This window comes from Labrus mixtus, chromosome 12 (genome assembly GCF_963584025.1).
Source record: "Labrus mixtus chromosome 12, fLabMix1.1, whole genome shotgun sequence".
Classification (NCBI taxonomy): domain Eukaryota; kingdom Metazoa; phylum Chordata; class Actinopteri; order Labriformes; family Labridae; genus Labrus; species Labrus mixtus.
Window position 1 is genome coordinate 5,949,085 of NC_083623.1, and position 26,520 is coordinate 5,975,604.

The following is a 26,520-nucleotide window of genomic DNA, read 5'->3' on the forward strand; positions in this document are numbered from 1 at the left end:
CATGGGTCGTTCAAGTTACCTGGTCTATAAATGTCCCAAGTGTAAATATCAAATTTTGAGTTACAAGCCGTTTTACATGCGCTGGGATTGAAGTTTGAGTGGCATGAAAGGTGAAAATCTTGCTCCGTTTTACACAAAGCAGACTTTGGCCACAGTTCTTACCTCTGCTCTTGTGATTACATTACATTGCATTTATAACGCAGTGTGCACAGAGAATAAAAAATGGTCATATAAATCCGCTTATGAAAACACGGCCCCAGACTCTGGATGGGAGATTTATTTTCAGACGGGGTGTGGACAGGGCCATTGGGACAGGTCGTCTATCTTTGTCTTTGCCGGCCATTCCACCCAAAACCACAGCATGAACCTCCATCCAGACAGAATTGGCACCAAATTGACCATTTTTCATAACTACTGTAAGATAGGAAGAGCTACAGTATGAATCCAGATGTTTTCAGGACCCATTCCAGCTTGGTACCTCTTGAATCATCACCCTCTCAGCTCCTCCCTTGTCATCATCCATCCTGCATTCCCAGGCCAAAGAACTGCAGCTCTCACATGACACTTCCAAGAAGCATTATCCTACTGCTGAAATAAAACCCCCCACCACTTTCTGAGAAATGTGAACAAAAACCATTTCTAACTGTAGAAAATGTTTTTTTTATATAGATAGCACGAAGATGGATCTTGTGTCCATCCATAGATCTCTAAACTGTGTGCATGGACCCACAATCTGTTGGCTATTTGCAACGCAGGGTCATCAGAGTGCACAGCTTATGAAACCGTGTCCATATAGTTTGCGAATCCACAGATTTGTAAACCATGGACATGGATTGGCTTACCTGTGCCTAGCAGGGCTCAGTCGGATTCTGATGCTATCAAGTAAAATTAAACTAACACTGAAAAGTATTTCATGGGATCTTTCAAACACAGCTTAAGGCAGAAGAGTAAACATGATTTCAATTTTCCCTCTTACATTTTTTGCTGATGCTGACAAGAAACCTTTACCGTCAATGGGTCCTATTTTTCAATTAATGATGAAGCCCTGATGTTCTGTTGCTCCAAGAAATCCATCATCGCTTTCAAGCTCTAAAAATCCTTTTGGGCTTGTTAGACGATCTCCTCGGACTGTCCTGCACAATCACTAGGAAGACTCCTTCACTCCCTCCAAAGTATGATTAATACTATTTTCCCTCTGGGGATTTTGAAGAGTGAGTTATTGACCCTTCACAGCGCAGAGACAGAAAACCACAGGGGACGTGACGTCATCCATCATCACCTTGTGTTGAGTCTCTGGCTGTAATGCGTTTTGGTTTAATTATTCAGATTGCCAGTAACAACAGTGTAATCAGAGCACATCAGGGCACAGCGACATATGACAGACGTGCTATAAATAAGTAATTACCTCATTAATTTTCGGTCATTTGCGTGTGCTGACTGTCAACAGACGGGCTCATTATGTGGCACTTAGTTGGAGTAAACGGTAAATCTGAGGGATTGATTAATGGAACAAAACAGATGCTATTCCACCAGAGTCAGCGAGCGTTCAGGAGTGACACATCAGCAGGTGGTGGAACAAGAGAAAGACCAATGTTTACATCACAAACAACCTCTTTGTTTCTACTGTCAATAATATAAGAACCCAGGGCGATAGGAAGCAACCAGGCATATCGGAAATGGGGTCAAATTTCTGTAGTATACACAGAATTGTGCAACAAAAGTAAACTTGATTCAATCGTTAATGAATGAGTAGACAAAGTCCTCATTTCACTGATTTCTGAATGACAACACAGCAGCCTCCCTAATTCAGTGCTTTGATTAGATTAAAGAGTTTCCACTTCTACAGCTAAAAAAATAAGTTCTGAAATGTTTTATTTAGTGGAACCCACCAGAACAAAATCCATCTGGGATTTATTTGGAGGGGGCTATTCTAAAATTGCCAGGAAACAAAGATGAATTTCAAAATATGGTGATTCTATTTCTGCAAATATTTGTCCAATATATGTCCAGAACACTTAACAAGATTGACCCCTAACTGGAACTTTTGAATGAAAGGTACTGTCAAGGAGAGTCTGATGATCAATACTGTGATGTGTTATGACCACACTTTTTCCTGTTTCATAGTTATGAAACTGAAATGAATGTTGTGTGTGTTTTTGAATTAGGGTTTACAGGAGAAAAAGGCATCCAGGGTCCTCGGGGAATCACAGGGTCCGTCGGGGTCGATGGCGTTCATGGAGAAAAAGGAGAAGTCGGACCTGTTGGTCCTAGAGGTACGTCTTTTTATTTATCAGGTCAGGTTTTGAAATGGTTCTTTGATTTTGATTTTGTTCATTCCCAGCCAACAACTTAAATACAAAACACATATGGAAGCACAAAAACATACCGTGTTGATAACATGATTAAGACCTTACACTAAAGGTTATTTTCTTTACTGAGGAAACAGTAGTAGTCTCTATGAAGTAAGTCAGTTCCTCACTCACCCGACAGTTTGTAATTCACAAGTCAGTAGAAAAAGACGGTTACTCTCTGCAGTGTTGTCGACTCACAGCTCAGTCTGGTCAACACTTTCACAGCTCAAATCCGTTCAAATTTTTTTAGACAGACAAACTTGGTTCTCAGAGGGTTGCATTACATGTTCATTTTTCGCCTGAAATAGAAAACTCCTAACAAGGCCACACAACCAAATCTTTCACATATCTTCGATCACTGACTCGTCAAACTAATTTCTTCTCGTGTTTTGCCTTGCTGAACAGTTGGCATCTGCCTTTAGGGAGTCCAAAAGAGACGACTATTGTGTGTGTGTGTTGTGAGTTTCATGTTGTCTGATAGAAGTCCTCATGAAAATATTTTACCACAAATTTAGCGTCCCAGACACCACCAAAACATTTCAAGATATTCTTTGTGGTGTTGCTGTTTGAGCCAATATCCGAAATAGCATTTAGAATGTCAATTAAGCCAGACTGTGACTCTGAAGTGCATCTCTTGAGGAGGCTGAAAGAACCCAAAGAGCAACTCAAAAGAACTCAATATCCAGTTCTCTCAATAGATCCCTGATTGGGATTTTTACTAGCCATCCATCTGCTTTCCGACTCTTCAATGGCTATCTGTTTCATAGACGATCGTCCGACTCATCCTTCTTTACCTCTAAAAAAACCCCACTGCAGTTTTTCACTCTGGCATTCATTCATCAAGCTATCATTAAAACGAGCTTACAGTCCACCATTGAAATTGTCCTTATTTGACAATAGCCAAGAAACGGCTCTTAAATTACCTCAAATGGACCGATTAATCAGTCATTGGAGGAGGCGTTGATTGTTATTTTCCTAACACTTTTAAAGGAATGCAGAGGTCCAGAGCAAACCCACAGAAACCAATCATGTCATTATTAAATGCTCTTACAGGGATCCAAACTCCTATATATGATGCAATATCCACAATGGTCTTTTAATAGACAGCTGTGTATACCATTATGCATATGAGAAAACATTTCAAACTTTGTGTCCTTTATTTTTCCATTGCCCATTCTAAACATAAATTTATATGACGCGAGCGTTTAAATTGTCCAAGTGGAAATCAGAACTAAATGCTTTGACACGAATGTAATTTGATGCCAACTTTGGTTTAAAAAAAAAATAACTGAGCACAACTGGATGACTTGGTGCTACACATAGAGTGTCTCTTTTATCTTCTCTTCCTTCCATCCACTTTTCCATCCATTCATCAATGCATCCATTAGACTCTATCTACATAAACCCCTTGGGGGAAGGTTGTTGATGTTTCCACTTTGGCATCAGCAGCTGGACCGTGCCAACGATAACAAACACGCACTGAGTACCTTTTAGAGAAAACACACCCATGATAAATATGATAAGGCACTTCAGTCTTTTTTGGGTCAGCATGTCAGTGTGTTTGTGTATAAATGGGTGTTTAGCCAACAGCTGTTCCCAATCAGAGTTTGGTTTGGCTGAAATGTCCAGTGTTGGAAGCCCTCAGTCCCTGTGTTGGCCAGCAGTGCTTAAATCCTTGGACCAAGCTGATCTGTTGTCCTCATGCTTATGGCTCAACAGAATCCACTTTAGCTTTGGTTCATTTTTACATGAATGAATGTTTTAATTTACCCTTTCCAATGTGTGTTTAAATGCAGAGGGAATCTCTTGCTCCTTAAATAACAGACTTGCTAACAGCTAGCTAACTGCTAAAATGTTAGCAGTGCAGCAACATTTTTGAGCTGGTCAGCTACAGAAGCGAACACTTTTTTTATTTCCTCTACTTGGCAGTTTACTATCTACATCATTTGACCTATTAGAAAGAAAGAGCTCTGCTTCACAAACCAGCTTGCTAACAGCTATAGCTTACTGTCTCTTAGTAAGCTTGAAATTCCATTTGCTAATAGGACAATGCTGACTCCTATCTCATTCCTCGATTCCCTCAGATTTGACACAATCAAGTCTGTTTGCTGTTAATGCGATCAATTGCAAATGCAGGATTCAAAGTTTACCATAGATAAAGTTAAATACTCAACCACAACCAATAGTTCTACAGAGTGCTATGGTGACAGCAACACATTCAAACAGCTAGGATAATGGCTTTTACTGATCACATATCAACAAGAGTTGCAATAAAAGAAGAACGGAAATATAATGCTGTAAAAGGGGCGTTTGGTGGTAAGATTAAAAACTGTCTGTCATTATCTGTTTGGTGAAAATGGCGGATGTAATTACATGAGTTAATTTGCTATTGAAGGGACGCTGGTAGCCTAGTGGTTAGTGTGCACGCCCTATGTATGAAGGCTGTGGTCCTTCAAGCAGGAGGCCCAGGTTTGAATCTGACATGTGGCTTCATTCCTGCATGTCATTCCCCACTCTCTCTCTCTCCTCACTGTCTATCCTGCCTCGATCTAAATAAAGGCATAAAAAGGCCCAAAATATGCCTTTAAATAAGAAAAAGTAAAACTACAATTGAACTTCCCCAGTGGTTGCTACTATCACCAGAATGCTGAAAACAACAGTTCATAGCAGGACAATAAGTGATTACATCAGTTGACCATTTTGTATACTAAATGTGCTCACTTTTAAGTCATTTATTTTACTGGACCAAATTCATCTATTAAATGGTCACATTTTATGAATGTCTTGATTCAGCAGATCTGCAGGTGCAGCTTAAGCCTAGATCACAAAAGGTGGAAGCATCATGTTTTGCAAACGTCACTTGTTCGTGGTGGTTGTACAAATCAATTAATGAAAACAGTCGAGAGAAAATGGTATTATGTTGCAAATCATTGCTTGCATATTGCTGTTTCGTGTAAAAGTCCTCAGATTTGTTTGGAGTGAAGAAAACACTGACAATTAGCACAGGCAGCAATGGCCACCATGGCTGAACAAATAGGCAAAGAGTCTTGGTGCTGTTGACATTGTTTGATTGAAAATGTAATTCTGTTAAAGAAAGTTCAAAGCACAGAACAAGTCTTTCTACACAAAAATTTAGACAAAATGAAGAAAACAAGGATCTTTGCGGATGTTTGGTCATCTACCCTCTAGTGGTTTACAACAAAGTCTGACTGTGCTTTCACCCATCCAGGGTCTGGTTGTGGTTTGAACAACTCAGTGAAGGGTGAAGAGTTTGTAGACTTTCTGGTGTGAACGGGGCCTCAGCGGAAGGCTGTTCCTCAGCTTTGGAGGGAAGCTGAAAGCTTGTTGAAATAGCACTGGGAAGCTTCGTGGTTTATTGTATAGATTAATGACAGATAGGAAGGGTGAGTGCATAAAATATTCACTTCGTTGGTTGTCAAGAAGAACTGATCAGCTGAGTTTAACATGGTGCATTAGCAAGAACATTTTCTGCCATGGAAATCTAAAGTTGCAATAATTATATCCTCTAACCTTTAGGGGCAGGAAAAATACATTTGTGAGTGGTGAGACAATTTTTGGCATCGAAAGAGTCTTGGTTCCTTTTCTAGTCAAAGCTGCATGGTTGACTGGAATTTGGCAGTATGCATTTTAATTATTATCTGTATGGAGAGCAAAAAAGGGGAGCAAAAAAGGGGAACCCATATCCTCACTGAAGAACAGCTAACAATCCACTGATAGTGTCTCTTAACTCCTACTCAATTTGCTTCACCAGTTGACTGATGGACTGCTAATAATGGCAACACAAGGAAGTCATGCCTGGAAGTTCTTTGTCACTAAAGTTTGGCTCTAAAAAAATGTTGCCATCGCTCCAAGAGGCTATTTCAGTGTCCAACAATAGCAGATTAATTCTGGGATTGCATGCTAGTCAATTAATTTGTCTTTGTGGGATGGTTCCAGACACAGCTCCCACTTTGGTTATAAAAGAACCGGTTGGCTGTCATTGGTACCTCATTGTCCCCAAGTAACCCTCTAAAGGACCCCAAGTAAGACGTGGTTGTAGGCCTTCTCCGAGTCCATGAAAGCACTTTGAATGGCCTTGTTGCTGAAATGTGCCATAAATGAACTTGACTTGACTTGAAACACATTTAAACTGAATTATCAAACTCCCATGGTACCAGCAATAGTCCTGCAAAGGTCTGGTAGGTTCCCAGTGGACTGTTCCTTGTTTATGATTCTGTGATTTTCATAAAGAGGATCTATAGGCTCAGCAGGGTAGAGGAGATAATGTCTCAGAGTTGCATGTCTTCTTGTTTGCAGATGATGCGATTCTGTTGGCTTAAAAAAAAAAAAACATCTGTGTATCCAGCTGTTACATGATACACCATGTTTACTAGTCACTAACTTTGTTCTTTTGCAATCTGGAGCCAAAGTAGAGTTGGTTTATCTGAGTTTTTTTTTTCTTTTTTGGACACTAGAATTCCCCCAAAAAAGAATCCAAAGTTGGTCAAATCTGCAGAGCACTTGGGTAATCACAGCTGGTTTGTTTTGCCATGCTTAGTCATGCCCAATTTCAGGATTAGTTGACATTTATTTACTGGTAATATGAACCACACTGCAAGCAAAGTAAGAACCTCTGTACTAAGGCACGCATTTTGCTTTGAACTAAATGCTGACGTCAGTATGCTAGTTATCTTTCTTGCCATATTTAGTCTTTTAGCTTACCTTCATTTTCTTTTAAGCCCTGAACTCAAAGATCAACTAAGTCTGATGGGAGTGTTATTATTTTAAGAGGTATTTATGATATCTTAAATCAAAGTTAAAACGTTGAATCTTTGGCCTGTTGGTAGCAGGAGAAGGAAAGTCAGAGGATCCTCAGATTTGTGAGAATTTTCTTCCGAGTAAATGCCTGAGATTAATTTAATGGCAATGCCTCAAACAATTGTGGAAATAATCTGGTTAATCATTTACCCATTGCTGTTAGTGACGGCCGCCAGCAGAGGAAATGTATTGTCCAGTTTCAAATCAAATGCATGTGTTGTGGCTCAGTAGCATCCTAAACAGAGTGTTTGTGTTTGCCTTGTAGTGGTGTTCAGTTGTTAAGGATGTGGTGGAGATGAAGGTGACAGCTTAAGGACGTCACAGGCAGGGTGTGGTGTCAACTACGCCACTCACTCGTGGACACACACGTTCAGTTACACATGGTGGTTAGGACAGAGTGCCACCTCGGCTGGCGGCAGCAGCTCTGTGGTTTTGGATTTGAAAAAGAGTCAAATTAAAGGTGGGATAACTGCAGGCTTGAGGCTGATCCTCTTATAGCTTCATGGCAAAAACAGACATGTGGTTTGTTTAAACGCCGTGGCTGAAATTGGGCAACAAAAGGTGCTTTGGAGTCTATTCCTGGGCGTTAGAAGTTAAATCGTATTTTGAAGAAAAAAAAGAGAAACAGACGGATCCAAGATTTTGATTGGAGGGAGGCGTTGTGCATAACTGACCGTAATTTTGCAGAAACCACAAATAAGAGTAGTTTAACTTCCATTAATGGAGCAGTTCTGCATTGTGTCTCCTTTTCCAACATGTACGCATCAACACAAAAAATTACCTTGACACTGGTACTCTAATTTCTAGTCCAAACAATCTGTTTTATATCTTCTCACTATTTGCTCCCTCTGTGCCTGACCTCTTTCACCTCCACTCCAATACAGAAAAAAAAACCTTTAACCACAACTTCTAGAGGTACATTAAGCCTCAAACGCAGGGTGGGGATCCTCTAATTTTACATTTTATGCCCTTATATCCCATGGCAAGATTACAGGGCTGACTCTTTAAGGGGCTTTTTCTGAAAATACACAAAGCGAGAAGAAAGAAGAGGAAATGGGTGTGAAGTGGAGGGAAGGTTGTAAAATTTAAACCTGTGGATGGTTAAGCTTCTCCTGTGTGTTATTTCATCTCTTCCACTATGTGTGCTACATTGTGGTTGGCACTGTAGCACACGTGATGGTAAGATTAGGTTGGAAGGGTCGGGTTCAGCTGATGATTCGTCTTTAATCAAACTCAGGTACTATTGCATATTAGTACTGTCCTTAAGATTCAAGAAGATTGAGATATCTGTGTTTTTCTGTTAAACCTGCCATTCAATCTTCATGCCATCATGTCAAATTGGTTGCTGGTATAATGAAGCAAATGAAAAATGTTCACACAGCTGAAGTAAAATATTAGAAATAGGCTTAATTCCCAGTTCATAGTTAAGTTCATCCCTGCCTCTGTGAAGTCTGTAAGATTTGTTCTTCTGATTTTTTGTTCTCAGGTGACAGAGGAGAGAGAGGATCGAAGGGAGAGAAGGGGGATCGAGGATTCAGAGGAGAGAAATCGGGTAAGAGCTTTTATTGAATCGAATAGAAAGCCTTTATTGTTATTATAGAAAGGGACAACAGAGTTTTAAAAGCTTCACCTGCTACAAACAACTTGTCCAGATTTTTTTTTTATTTAAATGAGCAATCTCGAAATGAATATGTTTCTTCGGGATCTTTGAAAAACCTCAAAGATGGTGTTAACAAAACTGCAGCTCTCTCTGATGGTCTTCAGGATTCTCCGGACACACTTTTTTAAATTTACACAAAATCTGCAGACACCTTAACAGTGGCTGAGTTGTTAATCAGCCTTCTGAGTTATGTCAAGATTTGTTTTCAGAATGATAAAACATGCTACATGCAGACTGTTAACAGGTTGCATTGGAGGTATGTTACTTTCAGAAGCTACCCCATATTGTTAAAATGGAAAATCAAAATATAGGGAGCATCAAATATAACAGAATGTGAAAATGTCCTCCTTTTCCAATTCATATTTTCAGAAATGTACGCTTAACCGCTCGGTTACGCACACTAAAATAATTGTAATCCTACTGGGCACACTGCAGTTATACCAGCACATATATCAGTGCATATGTTCCAGACCCAACAGTATATCATACAAGAACAAAGACGTTTACAAGCTGATGACTTTATGGGCCTCGTGCATCGCCGCTCCACCTGACATCCTGTGCAAAGTGCTGTGGGAAGTTTAAAGGATCAGTGGATCTGCTTTCCTTTCAGCGTAATCTCACCGTTTCCGACACATGATGAAGAACCTCATGGCTCAGCGTACATCAAAAGGCCTTGAAAACCATTATATGTATGCACATGTTCTGTAGTGGTAAGACGACACCGCGTACAGAAAAAACCACCAATCTGGATTCAAAGAGAGAGGCAGAATATTAATAACCTCAAAAACCACAGACTTTTCTCTCTGCTTTTTATGCCTGGAATGTTAGCCGCTTTTTGTTACATCATCACGGTCCATATGATGAGCGATGAAGTACCATTAGCATCAAATATCCCTCGGGCCATTCTAATAGTTTTCCTGCCCATTAGAGATCCGTCAGAGATCAGTTCTTTCCCCACGTCATTAATAAGACGCGGATGTTTGAGGTTTAACAGAAAGCAAGGCATGCTGAGACCACATGCTGGCGGCTGTCAGAGATGTGAAATCTCTGCGTCGCGCACTTCTCTGTCACAGACCTCATGTGGCTGACTTCTCATCTGATCTTCTTACACTTCAAAGCATGCGGTGCATACCTGTATGATCACCAGAACCAGAACCAGAGTAACCTGACACCACTGAAGTTTTTTTTTTGTCTGCGAGAAGAATGCACATTCCTCCACACATGTTGGGTGTTAACACAAAACGAACCTGCCACACTGAGTGTAATGTCACTGAAAGGATCAAAATCTTAACATCCTTTGAAAGCCTCGACACCAAAAAAAACAAAACAAGGTAGAGCAAATGGACGCCAGATTGTAGAATAAAAAGAGGGAGAGATCTCAGCTGCGTTGAACCGTTTATTTTGTTGTATGTGGATGAATGATCTTTTTAACTGAATGTGAAGTATCTCAATTCAGCAAAACAACAGGTAAAGAAAATAGAGGAAAATAGGAATTCACCAAAGTTCAAACCTGCAAGTGAAAGTGGTGGCATATTTGCCTTGAAAAACCAATATCTAACCGGCCTCATGTTGCTTGTGTGCTAATATTTGTCGGAAAAAAATTACGATTTGATCACTTAACAGGAAGTTAAGAACCATTAGCAACAGACAGTGCAAATATACACAATAAAAGCATTGAAAAAAATGTTTTAAAATGCTAAATAATTTAATTACAATCACTCAATTAAATTTGTGATTACTATTCAAATCCGGCAATTTGTCCATTTTTTAAAAATGAATCATTTGACAGCAAAGTTACATGTCGTAACTTTATGCTTGTGTTGTTGCATGTTATGCTTCTGCTAACCTTAATTTAGTGCTCAAACTTTTTTTAATCCAAGTCAGAGCAGATAAAAATCCATCAAATGATTGTGGCTCTGTGAATGCTTTTTGTTTCCCTTGTATTCATGAGGGACATATCATGATACACTGAACTGTGTCACTTGGATTTCATTGGCTAAACGCATGAAATATTTCGAAATGTCTGAAATTGAACTATTATAATTCTGGACAGAGTTTTTCCCACATGAACGCAGCTTTAACTGAATATCTGGGACGTCAAAGAATTCAGCTGCAGACCCCCCCCCCCCCCCCCCCATGAGAAAATTAGTTTTGCCCCGGATCCTCAAGTCATTATTTTAACACGAAACAGCTCATGTTGTGTGTGAAACATCCCCTACTTACTCAGTTACTGATGTTACTTTTTATTTTCTAAATCCGCTCAACCATTCAGCTCCCCTGCTGTGAAGATTTAATTTATTTATTGTGCGACACAAAAACAAACACTCAGCTGCACATGAAACACTCGTCACACAAGAAGAGACATGTGTGGTGCTGAGAATAGCTTAAAGCAATAAGGTGTGTCAGTATTTTGGTTTTACTCATCCTTAGAATCATACACAACTTCACATTTTTACACATCTTTTACATTAATATTATAATTGTGTATATCATTATATATCAGATTGTGAATATAATGTCACCCATGGACAGAGAGCCAGACTTTATGTTTTCTGTTGTTTCCAGTCTTTAATCTAAACTAAGCAAACCAGCTTTTAGCTCAAGTCTTCTGTGTTAGTTGTGTTCGATTAGATTTAGAAACCTGGGGATATTCAGTAGGGGTGCACCGATGTATCGGTTTGTGACGGTCACTGCCTTAGTTCTTGAACTGGCTAATTGATTCTGTGTCAGATTCCTAGTCTACTAGGACTAGTCCAATCGAGAGCACCTGGGCTGGTAGCTCCAAGGGCATGAAAGCCCGACGCCAGGGTGGCTCTCTCTTGCCACACATCCACATTCTCTCAATGTTTGTTTGTGCTATGGTAATTGGTTTGCGTTTTTCTAATAAATCATTGTTATCTCAAGATAAGTTGTGTTCTTTCTCGTATCTGTCATGGAGCCAGGTTATGATAGGTTCAACATAGTTATTGGCCGATATCGACCCTGTTGACAGATATCCGCACATCTGCAAATAATGAGGCATGAACAGATGTCAGTAGCTGATGTCTATTTGTTGAGCCAAATCAATTTAATGCCACATCCTCTTGTAAACCTAACTACTGATTCAGAGAAGAGGTTTCTTAAGGGGCAGAGGAATCACCTGTTGAACAAACTCTGACTTGTTTACCTTTTAACATGAGAGGAAAAGTTGGCATTGTGGGAGTCTAACACCAAAAGACGTCATGAACCAAACATTGGTATCGTAATCTGCCCTGATTGTCCCAATGGGTACATCTCTAATATTCAGGTATGGGAAAATACGGCAATATATATTGTAGTTTTATTTAATCTCTGGTGCCAAATATCAAGTCTTAATTTTAAAAAAATACAACACTCTAATTTCCCTGCCAATTTGACTCAACACTATATGACTCCTCAGGGTGCTGTTATGACATGAATGAGGGTAACATGAACAGAAGTTAAGTGGCCAAAGAAGAAGTCATCATCAGGATTAAACCAGAAGAAGACAATGTTGGACATCTGTGTTAAGAAGTTGAGGGCTGAAGCGGGATAAGAAGGACTTTGAGAATGACAGAGTTGTGTCAATCTTTTCGTCCATCATTTTGCAGAAAGCAAATAAGCTCCAATGAATTGAATAAAAAAGGCCAGAGGACCTGAATGACCTCGTTTTCTGATATGCTATGTTCAGACAATATGGAGTATTCATGTTTAGTTCAAGACGACCCAGTAAGAAGTAAACAAATTATGCTTAATGGAAAGAAACCAGAGTATAGAAATGGAGAGATCATGTAGGAGGGCATCCAACATGAAAGACATTGAAAGTGGAGTTTAAAGGGAGAAGATTTCATACACAGATGGAGCTTGTTAACTTTTGCCCTGAAGCTCTTCACTGCTGTCCAGTCCAGACCCTTGCTGCCTGCCAGATAGACATTAGTAACACACGATCACTCCATCTTCTGGCTGTGTTTCTGTGTTTCTTTAGGTATTGACAGTCTGGTGCTGTAGCTCCTCTTGGCTTCTGAAACTTGATCCAATTGGACCACAAACTCTTGGAGGTCACTTGTATCGTTATCCCTCAGAAAAATAACACTAATCATAGCTTTTTGCAGCTCACGTAAACTCACAAAAGAGGAGCAAGAATTTTAGGACATGTCAAGTTTCTGTCCAAATTAGCAAGTGTTTCTACTTTATGGTGAACCCCTTTGTTGGATGTTCAGTATAATCATAACATCTGTCAAACTGTGGTGAGAGAGGACAAGTTAGAGGTGGGATCATTGACTTTTGTTCTAATTACTTAAAGAAGTATTTATTTTTGTATGATTATTTTCCTCTCCAAAAGTGTATCGTTGTGCAAACGCTTTTTAAATCCGGAAAAGTCATCAACTACTTGACTTCAGCTCGAAGTAATCTGTTGAAATCAGCTTTTTCAGACGTATTTTCCACCGCAGGAAAAATAAAAAACGTATTCCTTTTCAATTTGATTTATCCCTAAAAGAATGATGTCGTTTTGAAAGGTTAATATTGCATTTTATTACAACACTTTTTGGAAACATGAGTGAAGAAACACCAGAAAATGTTTTCACCAAACACTGTGCTGCCGTTAGCTACTGTTGCTACGCCGCTGTTCTCATACGGCAAATATGTGGTTAATGATGGTTAATACCACACAGGTTTATGGATCTTTATTTAATAATGGGTCCTTGGGTTAGGACAGATTTTTAAAAGACTTGTTGTATTTTCTGTCTGACTGTCAATGTTCAATATTAGCAGCTGTAACTGGATAGCAAATTAAGCTAACACACCGCAAAAACTAGGGCGGCTACGGCCCACTGACGGTCCAACTAGGACCGACAGCCGACGATCTACTTGATGTGTCAGGGCCTTAAAACTAATATGTGTCTTCAGGCCCTCCAATTATGAGAACATTTAGCCTGCTCCACTTTTCAGAAAATGTGTGCTCAAACAGGCCGTTTGGAGATTTTTCCTTCATGACATCACAAAGGGCAGTAACCTATAGGGATTACACTGAACGATGTTACAAAGAAGCAGGCAGGTGAGAGTGAGTAACCATGGTGACTGTCTGTCTGTCAATCAACAATGTCCCGCCCCCTCTATGAATTCAACTCTTCTGTCAGTAAAACGTACTTGGATCATGTGTCACAGAATGAACACATTCTGGATTATGTTTGATTATATATAAACTAAACTAAAGTTAGTCCAATGATGTCATAAAAAACAACAAAGGCTGCAGAGCCTGTATGAAGCTCCAGCTGGAGTAACTCTGCAGGGCTAAAATAGAACAGAAACACAAGAACTTGAAGTCTACATGTTTTTAAATGAATGCATCACTGCATGAAAATGTTCCTGATGAACATAAAAAGAGGACACATAACTAAATCATCATTTCAAAGTGGTGAGGAAAACCTTCAAATTGTGCATAAATATTGATCAAATTGAGGGAAAGACATTTCTGTTGCTAAAAATGTTCTGGGTGAGAGACCTCCAGACCTCCTACAAAGATGTTTTTCAAATAGACTAAACTTGTCTGCACAGTTTTTGTGCATTTAAAAACATTATACAGGGAAATAAGTTTGGTTGAACTGGTCAGCAACTTACAAATCTGTCTAAATAGGTTAAGTTCTAACTAACTAAGTATGAAAAAAATCGTGATCGGGATTTTGCCAAAAAAAAATTGTGATATGATATTTTTCCCATATCGCCCACCTCTATGATCAAATACAGGATCAGAGGGGATTCATAACAGGAAACTTCACAGACATGTTTTGGGGACCTCTGAGACTTATTCAAACCTGTTGAAAAGGAGTTTAATATGTGACCTTTAATTATCTGATTATGCATCTGCTTGATTTCTTCTTAAGTTTACTGCAAAATAAATCAAGAGGACCTTCTCATAGTTACATCGTTTAGCAAAATTCCAATTCTTTTCAGTCGAGCTCTACACGGCAGAGAAATGAAAGTCTGTGAAGTCTTCATGTATGGTTCTTATTATCTGTGAAGACTGCAGGTTTACATGTGCTGCCTTCATCCAGGACCTTTCCTCTCCCTCCTGCTCTATGGGGCGCCTCGGGCACTTCAAGAGGAAAAGAGGAATGAAGCGCTGAGAGTGAAAAAGATGAACAGATTAAGAGGGACTTGAGAAAGGTCTCAGGGGTCTACAAACATGAAGATTAAAGTGATATATTAGACTGATAATCCTGTTTCATAACATAAATGGGTCGGTCGTTGATATGATAGATGTGAAACTGTTTCTATGATTATCCTCATGATACAATATTAAATATGTTTAACTGAAACATTCTTTTAAATGAACAGATATATCACAAACACACAGAAAAAACAGGCCTCCTGTTAAAACAAATGGTAAACTTCTTCATTATATGCCGGCTGGATCTCCCAGTTTCTACCCAACTTGATAGCATCAGATTAGCATCAGGGACTGTTTTATATTTGATGAGTGAACAAACAGTTTCACCGTCTGTTTTAGGTAATTGAGTATTCAATTACCTTACGTGCTGTTTAAGCACTCTTCACTTTCTGTAGTCTATAAAAAGAGCAGCGGGAGGTTAAAAGTGCATCTTAATTCTGGTTTAAATTATCTGTTTGTCCTGCAGGAATATGATCCGTATATATGCAGCGGATACGATAGTATAATATTATGTTAGATATTAGATTATGATGGGCTAGTGAGTGCAAAGTACTCGACTGTTTAATGAGAGTTAAATAGTACACAGTTACAATTTATGATGGTCTGATGAGGCTAATATCCTGTCTGGATCATGTGTCTTCTTCTTCTCTCCAGCACTTTCTGTCATCACTTTCAGCCGGCGTGTATGTCTTAACACCAGCTGTGTGTGTGTGTGTGTGTGTGTGCGTGTGTGTGTGTGTGTGTCTTGTGTGTGTGTGTGTGTGCGTGTGTGTGTGTGTGTGTGTCTTGTGTGTGTGTGTGTGTGTGTGTGTGTGTGTGTGTGTGTGTTTACCTCTCATTCTCATTTTCTGTCTTTGTACTCAGAACTGATAAATCAAGTATACGAGCACACAGCTGCTGCATAGTTACAATAAAATACCAGATGTTCAGTGGATCCATGAAGCTTCTGCTAATACAAACACACACACCCACAGATACACACAGACATATACGACAGTTCATTCTGCAACTTATCGACCCGTCCCGGTACCCCTGAGCAAGTCACTGCCAACCTTTATCCAGCACAGCAGCCCAAAATCACCAGAGCGAAAAAAAACATCTTTTACAGTTGGGATAGTTATATTTCTTATTGAGCGGTATGAGCCAAGGGAACGAGGCGCTTCTCAGTGTGCGACCCAACACACGACCCGGCTTTTCGTCATTTGTAATGCCCTCAGGCCCCCGCTTCATAGCGACCCCCCTAACTGCTATTCGACATCTTTCATTCCCTCTGTCATCAGGCGGTTAAACCTTGACAGTAGTCACTCTGAATGGAATCGTCTTTGTCGTTTTTTCATCATCGTGTCCCTTGTTCTTGTGTTTAGTGGTTTTTTTCCTTTGACTGTTGCGACAGTGACCTGTACGTACACTCCTTGAATGCAGCCTTACAACGTTATGTTGAGTGCATCCTAGAATGTCTTGGTTATGTCTGTATTTAGTAATGTCTTATTTTTGACCTTAAACTCTGCTTTTCATCTTGCCTGGCCCATGAATAATCAAGCAAATTTATCCAACCTCTTTGCACTGTGTGCCTCCGATTGTGAGCCGTGTAACTAATAAAATGTAGTCGGCCGAACACGCCCCAAAGCACTTTGCAGCGCAGACTATTCAAATTCAAATTCAAATTCAAATAACTTTATTTATCCATTAGGAACTTCATTTGTGTAAAAGAGCATCAGTACGCATACAGCAGATAAACTAGACGCACAGAGAGACGCTCTCTCCACCTGTTAAAAAGACTATTTTTCAATAATAGTCACTCAGAAGGCAAAGGCTGTCCTAGAAGACCCTCAGCACCCTCTATAGACTCCTGCAGACAGGGAGGAGGTTCACTTATGTTAGGAGGGCCAAACAAACCTCAGATTACAAATATCTGAGGTCCCTTTGTCCCTTCAGCAGTTGGGTTTTTAAATAAGCAGAAGGCATTGTTGCCTGTACATTTAAAAATGGACTGTTGGTCCCTTATCTCACTCACGTCCATCATGATGATATCCATGGGAGTTAATTTCTTTACTTTTGTATTTATGTTTCTACGCTGTTTTTAGGATGTGTGTTGCCGGTATTGAACTCTGTTGCAAACCAAATTCCCCCCTCATGGATAATAAAGATTTACCAATTCAATCCAAATCTATACGGTTGTGTTTTTGTCAATGAGAGCCGACACTCTGATTGGTTTATATTCATGTTAACTCCCAAAACACACCCATCTTTAATCAAGCTAATGAATCTAACCTCTTTGCTCTCTGGGCCTCAGACTGTGCATCGTGTTATTGATCTAATCTATTCCGACACACCTCAAATCACTTTGCACCACACTCTTTTGACAGAGCTCTTTTAAACTGTCAAGTCAAGGCTCAAATACATCCCAACTCAAGTGTCGCACTCGTACAAAACAACAAGCTGTGGCTGTCTGAGGGGTTATGTTCTGGCCTGTCTTTACTGGGATGGAGATGTGTTCCGTAGATTGGCTGGATAAACGCTTACAGATGTATTGAGGAAGTTGTGAATTTCAAAATCTTTGAAAACCTCACTGGCTGTGTCGTCAGGTTGACAGAACTCGTGATGTTCAAATGAGGGTCAGCTGAATCACTGAAACATTCCTTTTGGACAAAACTGCGATACACAGTTATGAGGAGGGGGGGAAATATACTACATAGTATATTTTTTCTTCTTCTTTTTTGAATCAAAGGAGATTTTTGTGGTTTTAGGCCAAAGTGTGTTGCAGCATGTGGAAAACATGATTTGATTTACGATGCTTCATTAAACTCGTAAACACTCGCAATGAAAATAATCAGCGCAGTGTGAGTTCAAAGCCATGCCAACAAACGGCAGATAAAATCAAGTCATGTTCTCATCCCTGTTGCGTTGACCTGAATAATAAAGAACTGAAGTGTGAAAATCCTTTTGCCCATTATTTTGTTTTGATATTTTAGATCATTGTGGTAATGTGTTTGTTGCAGTGGAGGAGACTCTTGTGCGGCTGGTGAACGGGTCAGGTCCTCATGAGGGGCGAGTGGAGGTCTTCCACGAACGCCGCTGGGGGACGGTGTGTGACGACACCTGGGACAAAAAGGACGGAGACGTGGTGTGCAGGATGCTGGGACACCAAGGGGCCACTGAGGTGCATAAGACGGCGCGGTTCGGACAGGGTAAGAGATGATCGACGCCCGACTACACACCCTGCTATTTCACACACACACACACACATATACGTAACCTTTTTTTAATGATTGCTGCGCACGCATTGTGTAGCTGCCTCTGATGCTTTCTAAAGCAGTCCATCATAATGATGAGTCCTCTCTGTGCTGTTTAATCTGAATCCTTTTAAGTCTGCTCTCAGCTGAGCGTCTGCACACAGACACAACGAGGGGCCGGGTTGACACAAACACAAAGACTTCCGCTCAATATATTGATTTGAAACAAAAGGGAGTGCTTCTCAAATGTGTACAAGAAAAGCAAGCTGCGACTTGTTAATCCAAACTATATTGTACTCATGACTGCCTGCGCTTAGCGGCCTTCATATGAGGGACTGTCAACGTAAATACCGATGGAAGAACTGCTTCTCAAAGAGCTTAACGGGGCCAATTCAGACCGGTACCATAAAGGACATGTGTTCTGTACCCATACCTGAAAAAAACATCAACGTAAGATAAGATCATGATTATAGAGCCTCATATGTTGAAGCAGTAAGAATCAGGCATGCATATGATTGCAAAGAAAATAAGAAGAGATATGAATGATGTAAAAATACAACATAAAATTAGAGGAGGTGTGTAGACGATCTCATCCTTGACCTCATTTTTTCACATTCCTGCTGACAAACTGAAAGATGCATGAACAAATGACACCAATGACTCCCTCTTGCTGAGATAGTTTTGATGCACCTTTTCATGCTCTAACTGCAGCTCAAAGTTCTCAAAGAGAGAAAGAATTGGAAACTTTTCATTGGACACTTTAAACAAGATAGAGGCTCGTGTGAGTTTTCTTTCATTGGATAGGATGTGGTTTGGTTTCTGGCTGTCACATATGAAAATACATTACATGCATACATAGTTCAAGGGTCCACAGGAGTCGACGTAACATGTTGCTCCAACATTCAAAACTTGAAGACCTTTCAGACGGTGCATGAGAGCAAGCGTGCATTCTCTCCACAGTTTCTATCAGATCTGTTTCTGCAGCCTTATTGGAGTTTATCAGGGTGTTTAGGAATGTTTTTTATCATCAGACTTCCAGTATATGGTAACCCAAAGCTCCCTGGATGGAGAGAGAATCTAAACCTCTAAAATTTCAGCCATATTTGACAAATACAGAGTGCCAAAGTTCTCCTGTATCCACACCAGATCAACATATCGATCATAAATTTGAATGTACTTTCCTTTTAAGCGTGTCTTTCAGATCTATTCAATCATGGCAGGAAATCCATGAAGTTTTTTTTCGACCCTTCCCTGAAGGAAGTAGTTCTGTTTTTTAACCGACTCTGTATTTTTTGAGAAGTGCCCTGAAATGCTGCGGGGATTAATATGAACCGTTTTATAGGGAAACTCGTGCGAGCCAGATGTCGTCAAAAGAAAGAGTCTCAGAGGGCAAATCCATCTCTTTAATTCTCCGCTCCCCTCTCAGCGTTTTTATTTCATTCACACAGTCGGCCTGACATCATGCAGAGTCTCTATCCAGGCAGAGCTGTTAGAAATAAGTCTGGAAAAATTTGAGGACTTTGTTCCATAGGACTGCATCACAGCTGCGTTTCCTTTTCAACACAATCTGCTGTTTGAATATATATCTCTTCAGATCAGCCACATACCTTTATCATGGTTTGGTTTAACGTTTTTAATTCATCCCCTCGTATAAATAAAGATTTCATTTGCATCAGCTCAGATAATTAGAAGTTGTATTTGCGTCAAACAAAAACAATATTTAATCTTGAAACTACATTTTTTTGTTTAACTTGACGGCCAACTTGTTGAAACTGTGGGAAAACTTTTAAATACCTTGGCACAGTTTTGGACTGCCAGCTGAGCTTCTTTGAGAATGCAGAGTATATCTTCAAGAAGTGCTCACAGCGACCTTCCCTCCTAAAGGAACTCTGTGGCCTTGGTGTCAGTCAGCACATTTTAGAACTGGTGTATTGTTCAGTGTGTCTTAACTTTCCATCTTCCTGCCTGGTACGGTCACTTGAGCGGTAGATTTAAGAATAAAACTCTCTAAGATTGCGTCAACATCAGGCAAGATTGAGGGCAAACCACACAAAACTTCTGTCTCAACTATTTACTGATAGGACGAGGAAGAAAGCGAGGAGAATCCTAGCACATAACTCCCCGTCCTCTCTTCTGCCAGTTTGAGCCTCTGAGCTCTGAGAGGCGCTAAACATCCTTAATCTTATCTTGACTGATGAGATCTGAACCATGATATTAATTGGGGTTTTTTTAATGTGTAAATGTCCTTGGGAAAGACCCTTAAACCCAAGTTTCTCCTGCTGCTTCGTCGGCAGCGTGTGAATGTGTGTGAATGGGATTAGTGACTTCTGATGGTCACTTTACATAGCAGCCATCAGTGTGTGAACCTGCAGTGTAAAAGCGCCTTGAGTAGTCAGAAAACTAGAAAAGTGCCACACAAGCTCAAGTCCCTTCAAAGAGAGAGCAGCTGAAACTAACCGTTTCAGGCAGAGGCTGATGTTAGGATTTTTACTGACACCAGTATCAGATGAATAATGAGGTTTTTGAGCTTCACATCCAATAGATGTCCCAGACTGACATAATTAACGCTGAAAGCGAGTATCTGCCTCTGTTCTTTTTAATCTTCTGCTTCACTGTCGTCGTTTAGAAAAGACAAGACCTACAGGGTCTCGTAAACATTAGCTTGAAGGATTGTTGAAACACAAAACATGACGCGTGTCTAGCTTCTTTCAAATCCTCTATTAGCGCTTTGGCTTCTGTTTCTTGATTTATCTTCTGCTTTTATCTGTTTTTTAAAATCCTGTATTTATTTCTAGATTTTGAATCTGCTTTTTTAAAATCTAATGTTTGCTGAATCGTTTTTGTAGCCTTGTTTAGAAAAGTACTTTACAAATATCGTTTTTTGTTTTTTTTAATTCTTATTATTATTGAACAACTTAATATTTCATGAATCTTTTCCATGTGTTCTGATTTTTCAAATCACACTGGGTCCAGCCAACATGTGTTCTCGTTTATTTGCATTTATCTATGATTTATAAAAAAATATATCAGGAACAGACCAGAGTCATTAAATAATCATTCAGTAGAGCTCACATACCAACCCAGGCCAATTATACTGATGGTGGCTGAGAGAAGGGGCCAAGTGCTGCAGAACAATATTGGATACAGAGAAAAATAATTCAGCATAATAATATTTCAAAACATAGAAATGTTATCCAAACCTATGAAATGGTTATATTAAAGTACCTGCTTGATTTGATGATTTTGTCTCAACGGACCAAAACGTTTGTGCTCCGGCTCGCTCTGCTGAACATTACATGAGCCAGAGGATTTCCAGTAACTGAAAAGAGTAGCTTTTCTCCGCATAGTTTGTCTGACTTTATGATCAGTGAGGAGACGCAGACGTGGACCCACGAGGAGAGTCAGTACCTGAGGTTAGAAAAAAAGAAAAAAAAAAAACCTTTAACAGAATCCAGGACTGGGTGATCCTCTGCAGAGTCCGTTTGTTTCATGTCAACAAAATTGTACTTTTTGCATCATTTTGTTTTTTTTGCAATCACTCTAAAATAGAGACACTTGGGGGCGCTGGTGGCCGAGTGGTTAGGGCCCCCTCCTTCCCTGGGTTCAAATCCGACCTGTGGCTCCTTTCCCGCATGTCATTCCCCTCTCTCCGTCCTTGATTTCTGATTCTATCTACGTTCCTATCTCTACAATTAAAGGCATACAAATCCCAAAAAATAAATGAAGTCCATTTTAATCATCCCTGTGTGTTCCCATCAAATCCCCAAAATCTGTTTATGGAGGTCCAACTCTTCATTGCGTAAAAACCTCGTTAAATGAGGTTTGGAGCATGCCCTTCCCCCGGCCTGTACACAGTGTTAACTATAAAAGTGTTTTAGGATCCAGAGTAAACAGCTTAAAGGTCCATGTCCACTCAAACAAATCCTGAGAAGGCACAGCAGCAGAGCAGCTGGGGCTCGTGTATTCCCCCGGTGCATACCTCATTTCCGTCCTGTGCACGGCTGCATGCGGACACGTGAGGCCATGCTGCTTTGAAGATGTCAAACCTGCAGCCTGCTCCTCTCTGTTCTGCTGCTTTGTAAAAAAAGGGATGCAGGAATATAAGGAGCATATGGTTTAACTGAGAGTGTTGGTTTGTTGATTTCTGTGGTTTTCACTTCAGATACTGGCTCTTAAAAAACATTTGTTTGCATTTTCTGCGCATTTGAATGTTTATGGAAAATTACATTTATATTTCCTCTTGGAAGAAATAATCTCTCCAGTGTTGCTTTTTCCAAAGTTTCTCTCTTTTATTCCCAAATAAAGTTTTATTTATCCTATTTTCTACTCCTTCTAGTGATGGATGGCGCCACATGTTGTTCAGACTGGTAAACCCTTTGAAGCCCTTGTTTGATTGGGAATGTTGAGCTTTGAAAAATACAAAATTGTCCCGACTCGTCAGTCCTCGTTGATGATGATTTAACATGTTTTCATAACTCTCAACCGTTTTCCGGCTCTAGCCGCTCTGATTGAGCTCTTAATGTTGTGTAAAAACTCAAATATGGGCCGAGTTGATGCTGTCAGGACTGCTAACATGCCAGTCACTGAACACTACAGGCTGCATTTTTTAGAGAACATATTTCTGATTGTGAATCTTTTTTAACCCACAAAAAACCCCAAAACAATCAAATCTCAGCCTGCAGTGGAGCGACGCAGCTGCAGTGTTGATGCTGCCAGGTGTTAAGAGAGACTTAAATAGTGAGAAGGAAACAACCCAAATCTAGTTCTCAGTAAGTGGCTGCAGAAAATAGAAGTGAGTAAAGCGTAAGAAGGAAGTCTGACGACCGGGTTTAAAGAGCTAGGAGAAGTTACAGAGTCCACATCGGGCGGGGGGGGGGGGGGGGGGGGGGGGGTTGTTTGGCTGCAAATTCACAGTTTAATGTTTTATGTGATGTTTTGACTAAGCGGGACTTCACTTCCTTATTATTTGTGGCTCTTACTCGACAGGACAGATGTAAAGTGACAAGAAATGTGGGGAGAGAAAACCCCCTTTGACCTGTTGCACCAACTATGTGTCAGTTGTAATCTTGTGTTAAGTCCACACTAATACATAGAAACTAGTTAGTGTTACACCCTGATTATCTAGTGTGTTGTTTTTTTTTTTGATACAGCTTAGTGTCTAGACTTTTTTTTGTAAAACGAGCAACTCTCTCCTCTCCTCTAAGCAAAGCCTGTAAGGACACAGCACAAACTGGTGTAAGGAGTTTCTGTCTGACAGTCCCAGTTAGAGTTCATGGACGAGGCTCTGGCAGCTGATCTGTCCGTCTTTGTCTGCGTGGGGTTATTAATGTTCCTCCAGCAGATATACATGGCAGGTCTATTTGGGCAGTGAATGTATTGACTTGCGGAGGTTGAAGCCAATTATTTTTTTTTGTTTGATTCTCTTGAAGGCTTTTCCAAGTTTAAATTTAGAGTTTGTTATGGTACTGGTCTAATGACTTTTCCCTCCTCATTTTAGACCTTTACTGCTTACAGTCTGACATTTAAAATAATAATAACAATAATAATAAAAAGGCCTGATGCAAATGGAGAGATTTATTGTTATGAAATGGTATATCATAATTGATGGCTGACAGCGTAATGTTAATATTGTGTTAGGGTATCATGTAACTGTTACTAAGCACTGTACAAATATTTGAACGAATTTGTGCTTTCATGCTTTGGCAACTTGTGCTTGAAGTATTTAAACCAAAGAAGTCCTGTGACTGGAAATTACTTCAAAGTCATGTAAGGACTAAGAATGCCATTTTTTTCCGATCACTGGCTCAGATGCAGGGCACGCGGGCTGAGGTTTTTTTTAGGATCGGTACTGAGGTTTAGGAGGTTGATGTCCAGGGGGGGGGGGGATCAGGAGGTATGGCAGACCAGGCAAGGTGAGGGTGTGGCCAGGTGAGGGAGCGGAGGCGAGGCGGTTGTGGAAGGTGAGAACGATGGGGCGAGTGGTGACCCGCAGTGACTGAAACAAAAATCTGCCGATGAGTGGTTGGGAAGTCATACGGTGCCTTCAGTCGGGTCGTGTTCACCTTGTTTATGAGAAGAGACCAACTGAACTCTTATTGTAACCGCCACATCACAAGTCCAGTTTTTCTCGATTTGTGAGTTCACAACATATTTGATCACGTTACGGCACCAAAAGGAGTTACGACCGGGGTTAATTTAGATCGCCCTTTAAACACAAAGAAATCATGTAATGTTAGCATTTACATTTAGAAAGTCAAGCCATCTTTTTGCATCCATGTTGCCATTGCCTAGCAACAGTGTACCCCATACGGATACCCCTTGAAAGCCTTTCCTGTACCTCTTAAACTAAAAAAAAAAACACAAAAAGTCGTGCATCTGAACTATCTCTGACGCTTTCAGCTAAATAAAAACAAACGTCAAAGAAAGTCACACGTGGATTTCAGATTGAACTGATCATAGTTTGGAGGTCAAATATCAGTCAGACAGTCATTACCTGAAGATTTCATACTTTATATCTTACACAATTTAACAGAAATGTCTAAAAAAAAAAATCCTAAAATGGTAAATTAATGGCTTTTTATGTCCAGAAATGTAACCTCATGTTGTCCTGGAAAAACACAAAACACAATTATTTCCACACAGTCGTGCTGAATCATTTCTTGATACAAGGCAGAAGAAAGCGGTGACTCTTGCTCAGCGTTGGTCTCCTTTGCCATCAGGTTTAACAATGAACTTTAAACCGCTGGCTCTGTGTTTTGTTTATCCATGTGCGAGCCCGATACAAATTAGAAACAAACTCTTTACTCTTAATAAAAAAATAGGTTCAGAAAGTGCCCCAACAAATCTCAACAGCAATCATCTCTCAGATGGTCCTAATGGGTGGATATTCCCCGATCTCGACAGGCGCCTTGAACTTTGTGCCAGTTTCCAAAAATAAGAAGATTTAAGAGTTTGGACTCTTGATTTCAGTGTGGCCCGAAGCAGAACAAATGCTTCTGATTAGGCTTCTCTGTTTTATCTTAAATTGGATTTTGATTTTCTGTGTTTCTTCCACATTATAATGTTTGTTATATTACATACACTGCATGCTGTTTCCATTCTTTATCTGATGTAAGCGCCACAGTGTGTTTGCTTTCTTGTTGAGTGATTGACAGCCGGGCAGCAGAGATTGCACAGACTATAGATGTGGCTTTCAGGGGCAGCAGTTATAAGTGACCCTTGTTGTTGCACATACAGTTCAGTCCGACGTTTTATTATCAATGAAAAGATCCGTTGAAGATTCGATTCCCACACCACATGAGCTTCCACCTCAAGCGATCCACCTGCTTTATAAACAGGTGGATTAAACGGATTAAAGCTCGAGTAGTGTTTTAATGAAACACACAGCTGATGGAGAAAGTAAACAGCGCTGAGGAAATATGAAGACACTTGACTATTTTCTCAGGCCGACAAATCATTCCTGAGTTGTTCTTGAAATTTGAAATCGACAATAAAGTTGACTTTGACTTTGACTTTGAAAAAATATAATTCCCTACAACCTTAATGGGAGACGATACAGAGTCCCCCGATGTAAACTGAACCACTACATAAACACGTTTTTGTTCCCACGTCGATCAAACTTCTGAATAATGTTTGTGAGGCGGTGTGGGTTGTGCGATAGCGTCATGGTGTTCCTCTATGTTTTAATATTCTCCTACCTTTGTTCTCTTATCTCCCACGCTGTGTTTTTTGCAGAGCTTGTGTAATGCGGGTAATGTGCAATGTATGCTGTGTTGTCTTGCATTGGTGTGTGCCTTTCTGTTTACATCTGGATGTGGTTTTCTATTGTTTTTTTATTGATTGATTCATGTTGACGCAGCTGATTGTTTGGCAGCACTTTGAGTCCAAGACAGATTTCCCCAAGAACATATCGTACAAGTGATAAGGAGAGAAGAACACCCCTGCTGTGTCGGGAAACAATATTTAACATTTTCATTCAAGTTGGCAGAAATTACTTCTTAAAGCAGAGAGGTTTAATTAGCATGTCATCGTGAGTCAGATGAGAAGGGGTATACTCAGCGTGAATTTTCTGCTCTTGCTTTTGTGTCTTTAAACTAAATGCAGAGCGCGAGTTCGACCAAACGTTACAGGATGTCACTGTTATTCCCTCACAGCTGAGGGTCCTCTCCTGTGGACGACCACAGGCGTCGCAAAACCGGGACTTTTTTGAAACCCTCGAGTGGTTGCCGCGTTACAGGAACAGGAACTTCGGGTTCATAGCGACATGTCACACCACGTGAGCTTCCACGTCAA

The 26,520-nt window shown here is 40.2% G+C and overlaps 1 protein-coding gene and 1 long non-coding RNA gene across 2 annotated transcripts in view; both read left to right on the forward strand.

Moving 5' to 3' along the window:
- Positions 1 to 26,520, forward strand: part of LOC132984754 (uncharacterized) — a 296,934-nt gene that overhangs the window by 192,074 nt on the left and 78,340 nt on the right. The gene's annotated exons all lie outside the window — the stretch shown is intronic.
- Positions 1 to 26,520, forward strand: part of scara5 (scavenger receptor class A, member 5 (putative)) — an 80,767-nt gene that overhangs the window by 47,054 nt on the left and 7,193 nt on the right. Inside the window, exons 9-11 of the mRNA XM_061051687.1 lie at positions 2,166 to 2,273; positions 8,656 to 8,721; positions 17,995 to 18,183. Coding sequence (XP_060907670.1) covers positions 2,166 to 2,273; positions 8,656 to 8,721; positions 17,995 to 18,183 — 363 coding nt within the window. The remainder of the gene's footprint in view (positions 1 to 2,165; positions 2,274 to 8,655; positions 8,722 to 17,994; positions 18,184 to 26,520) is intronic.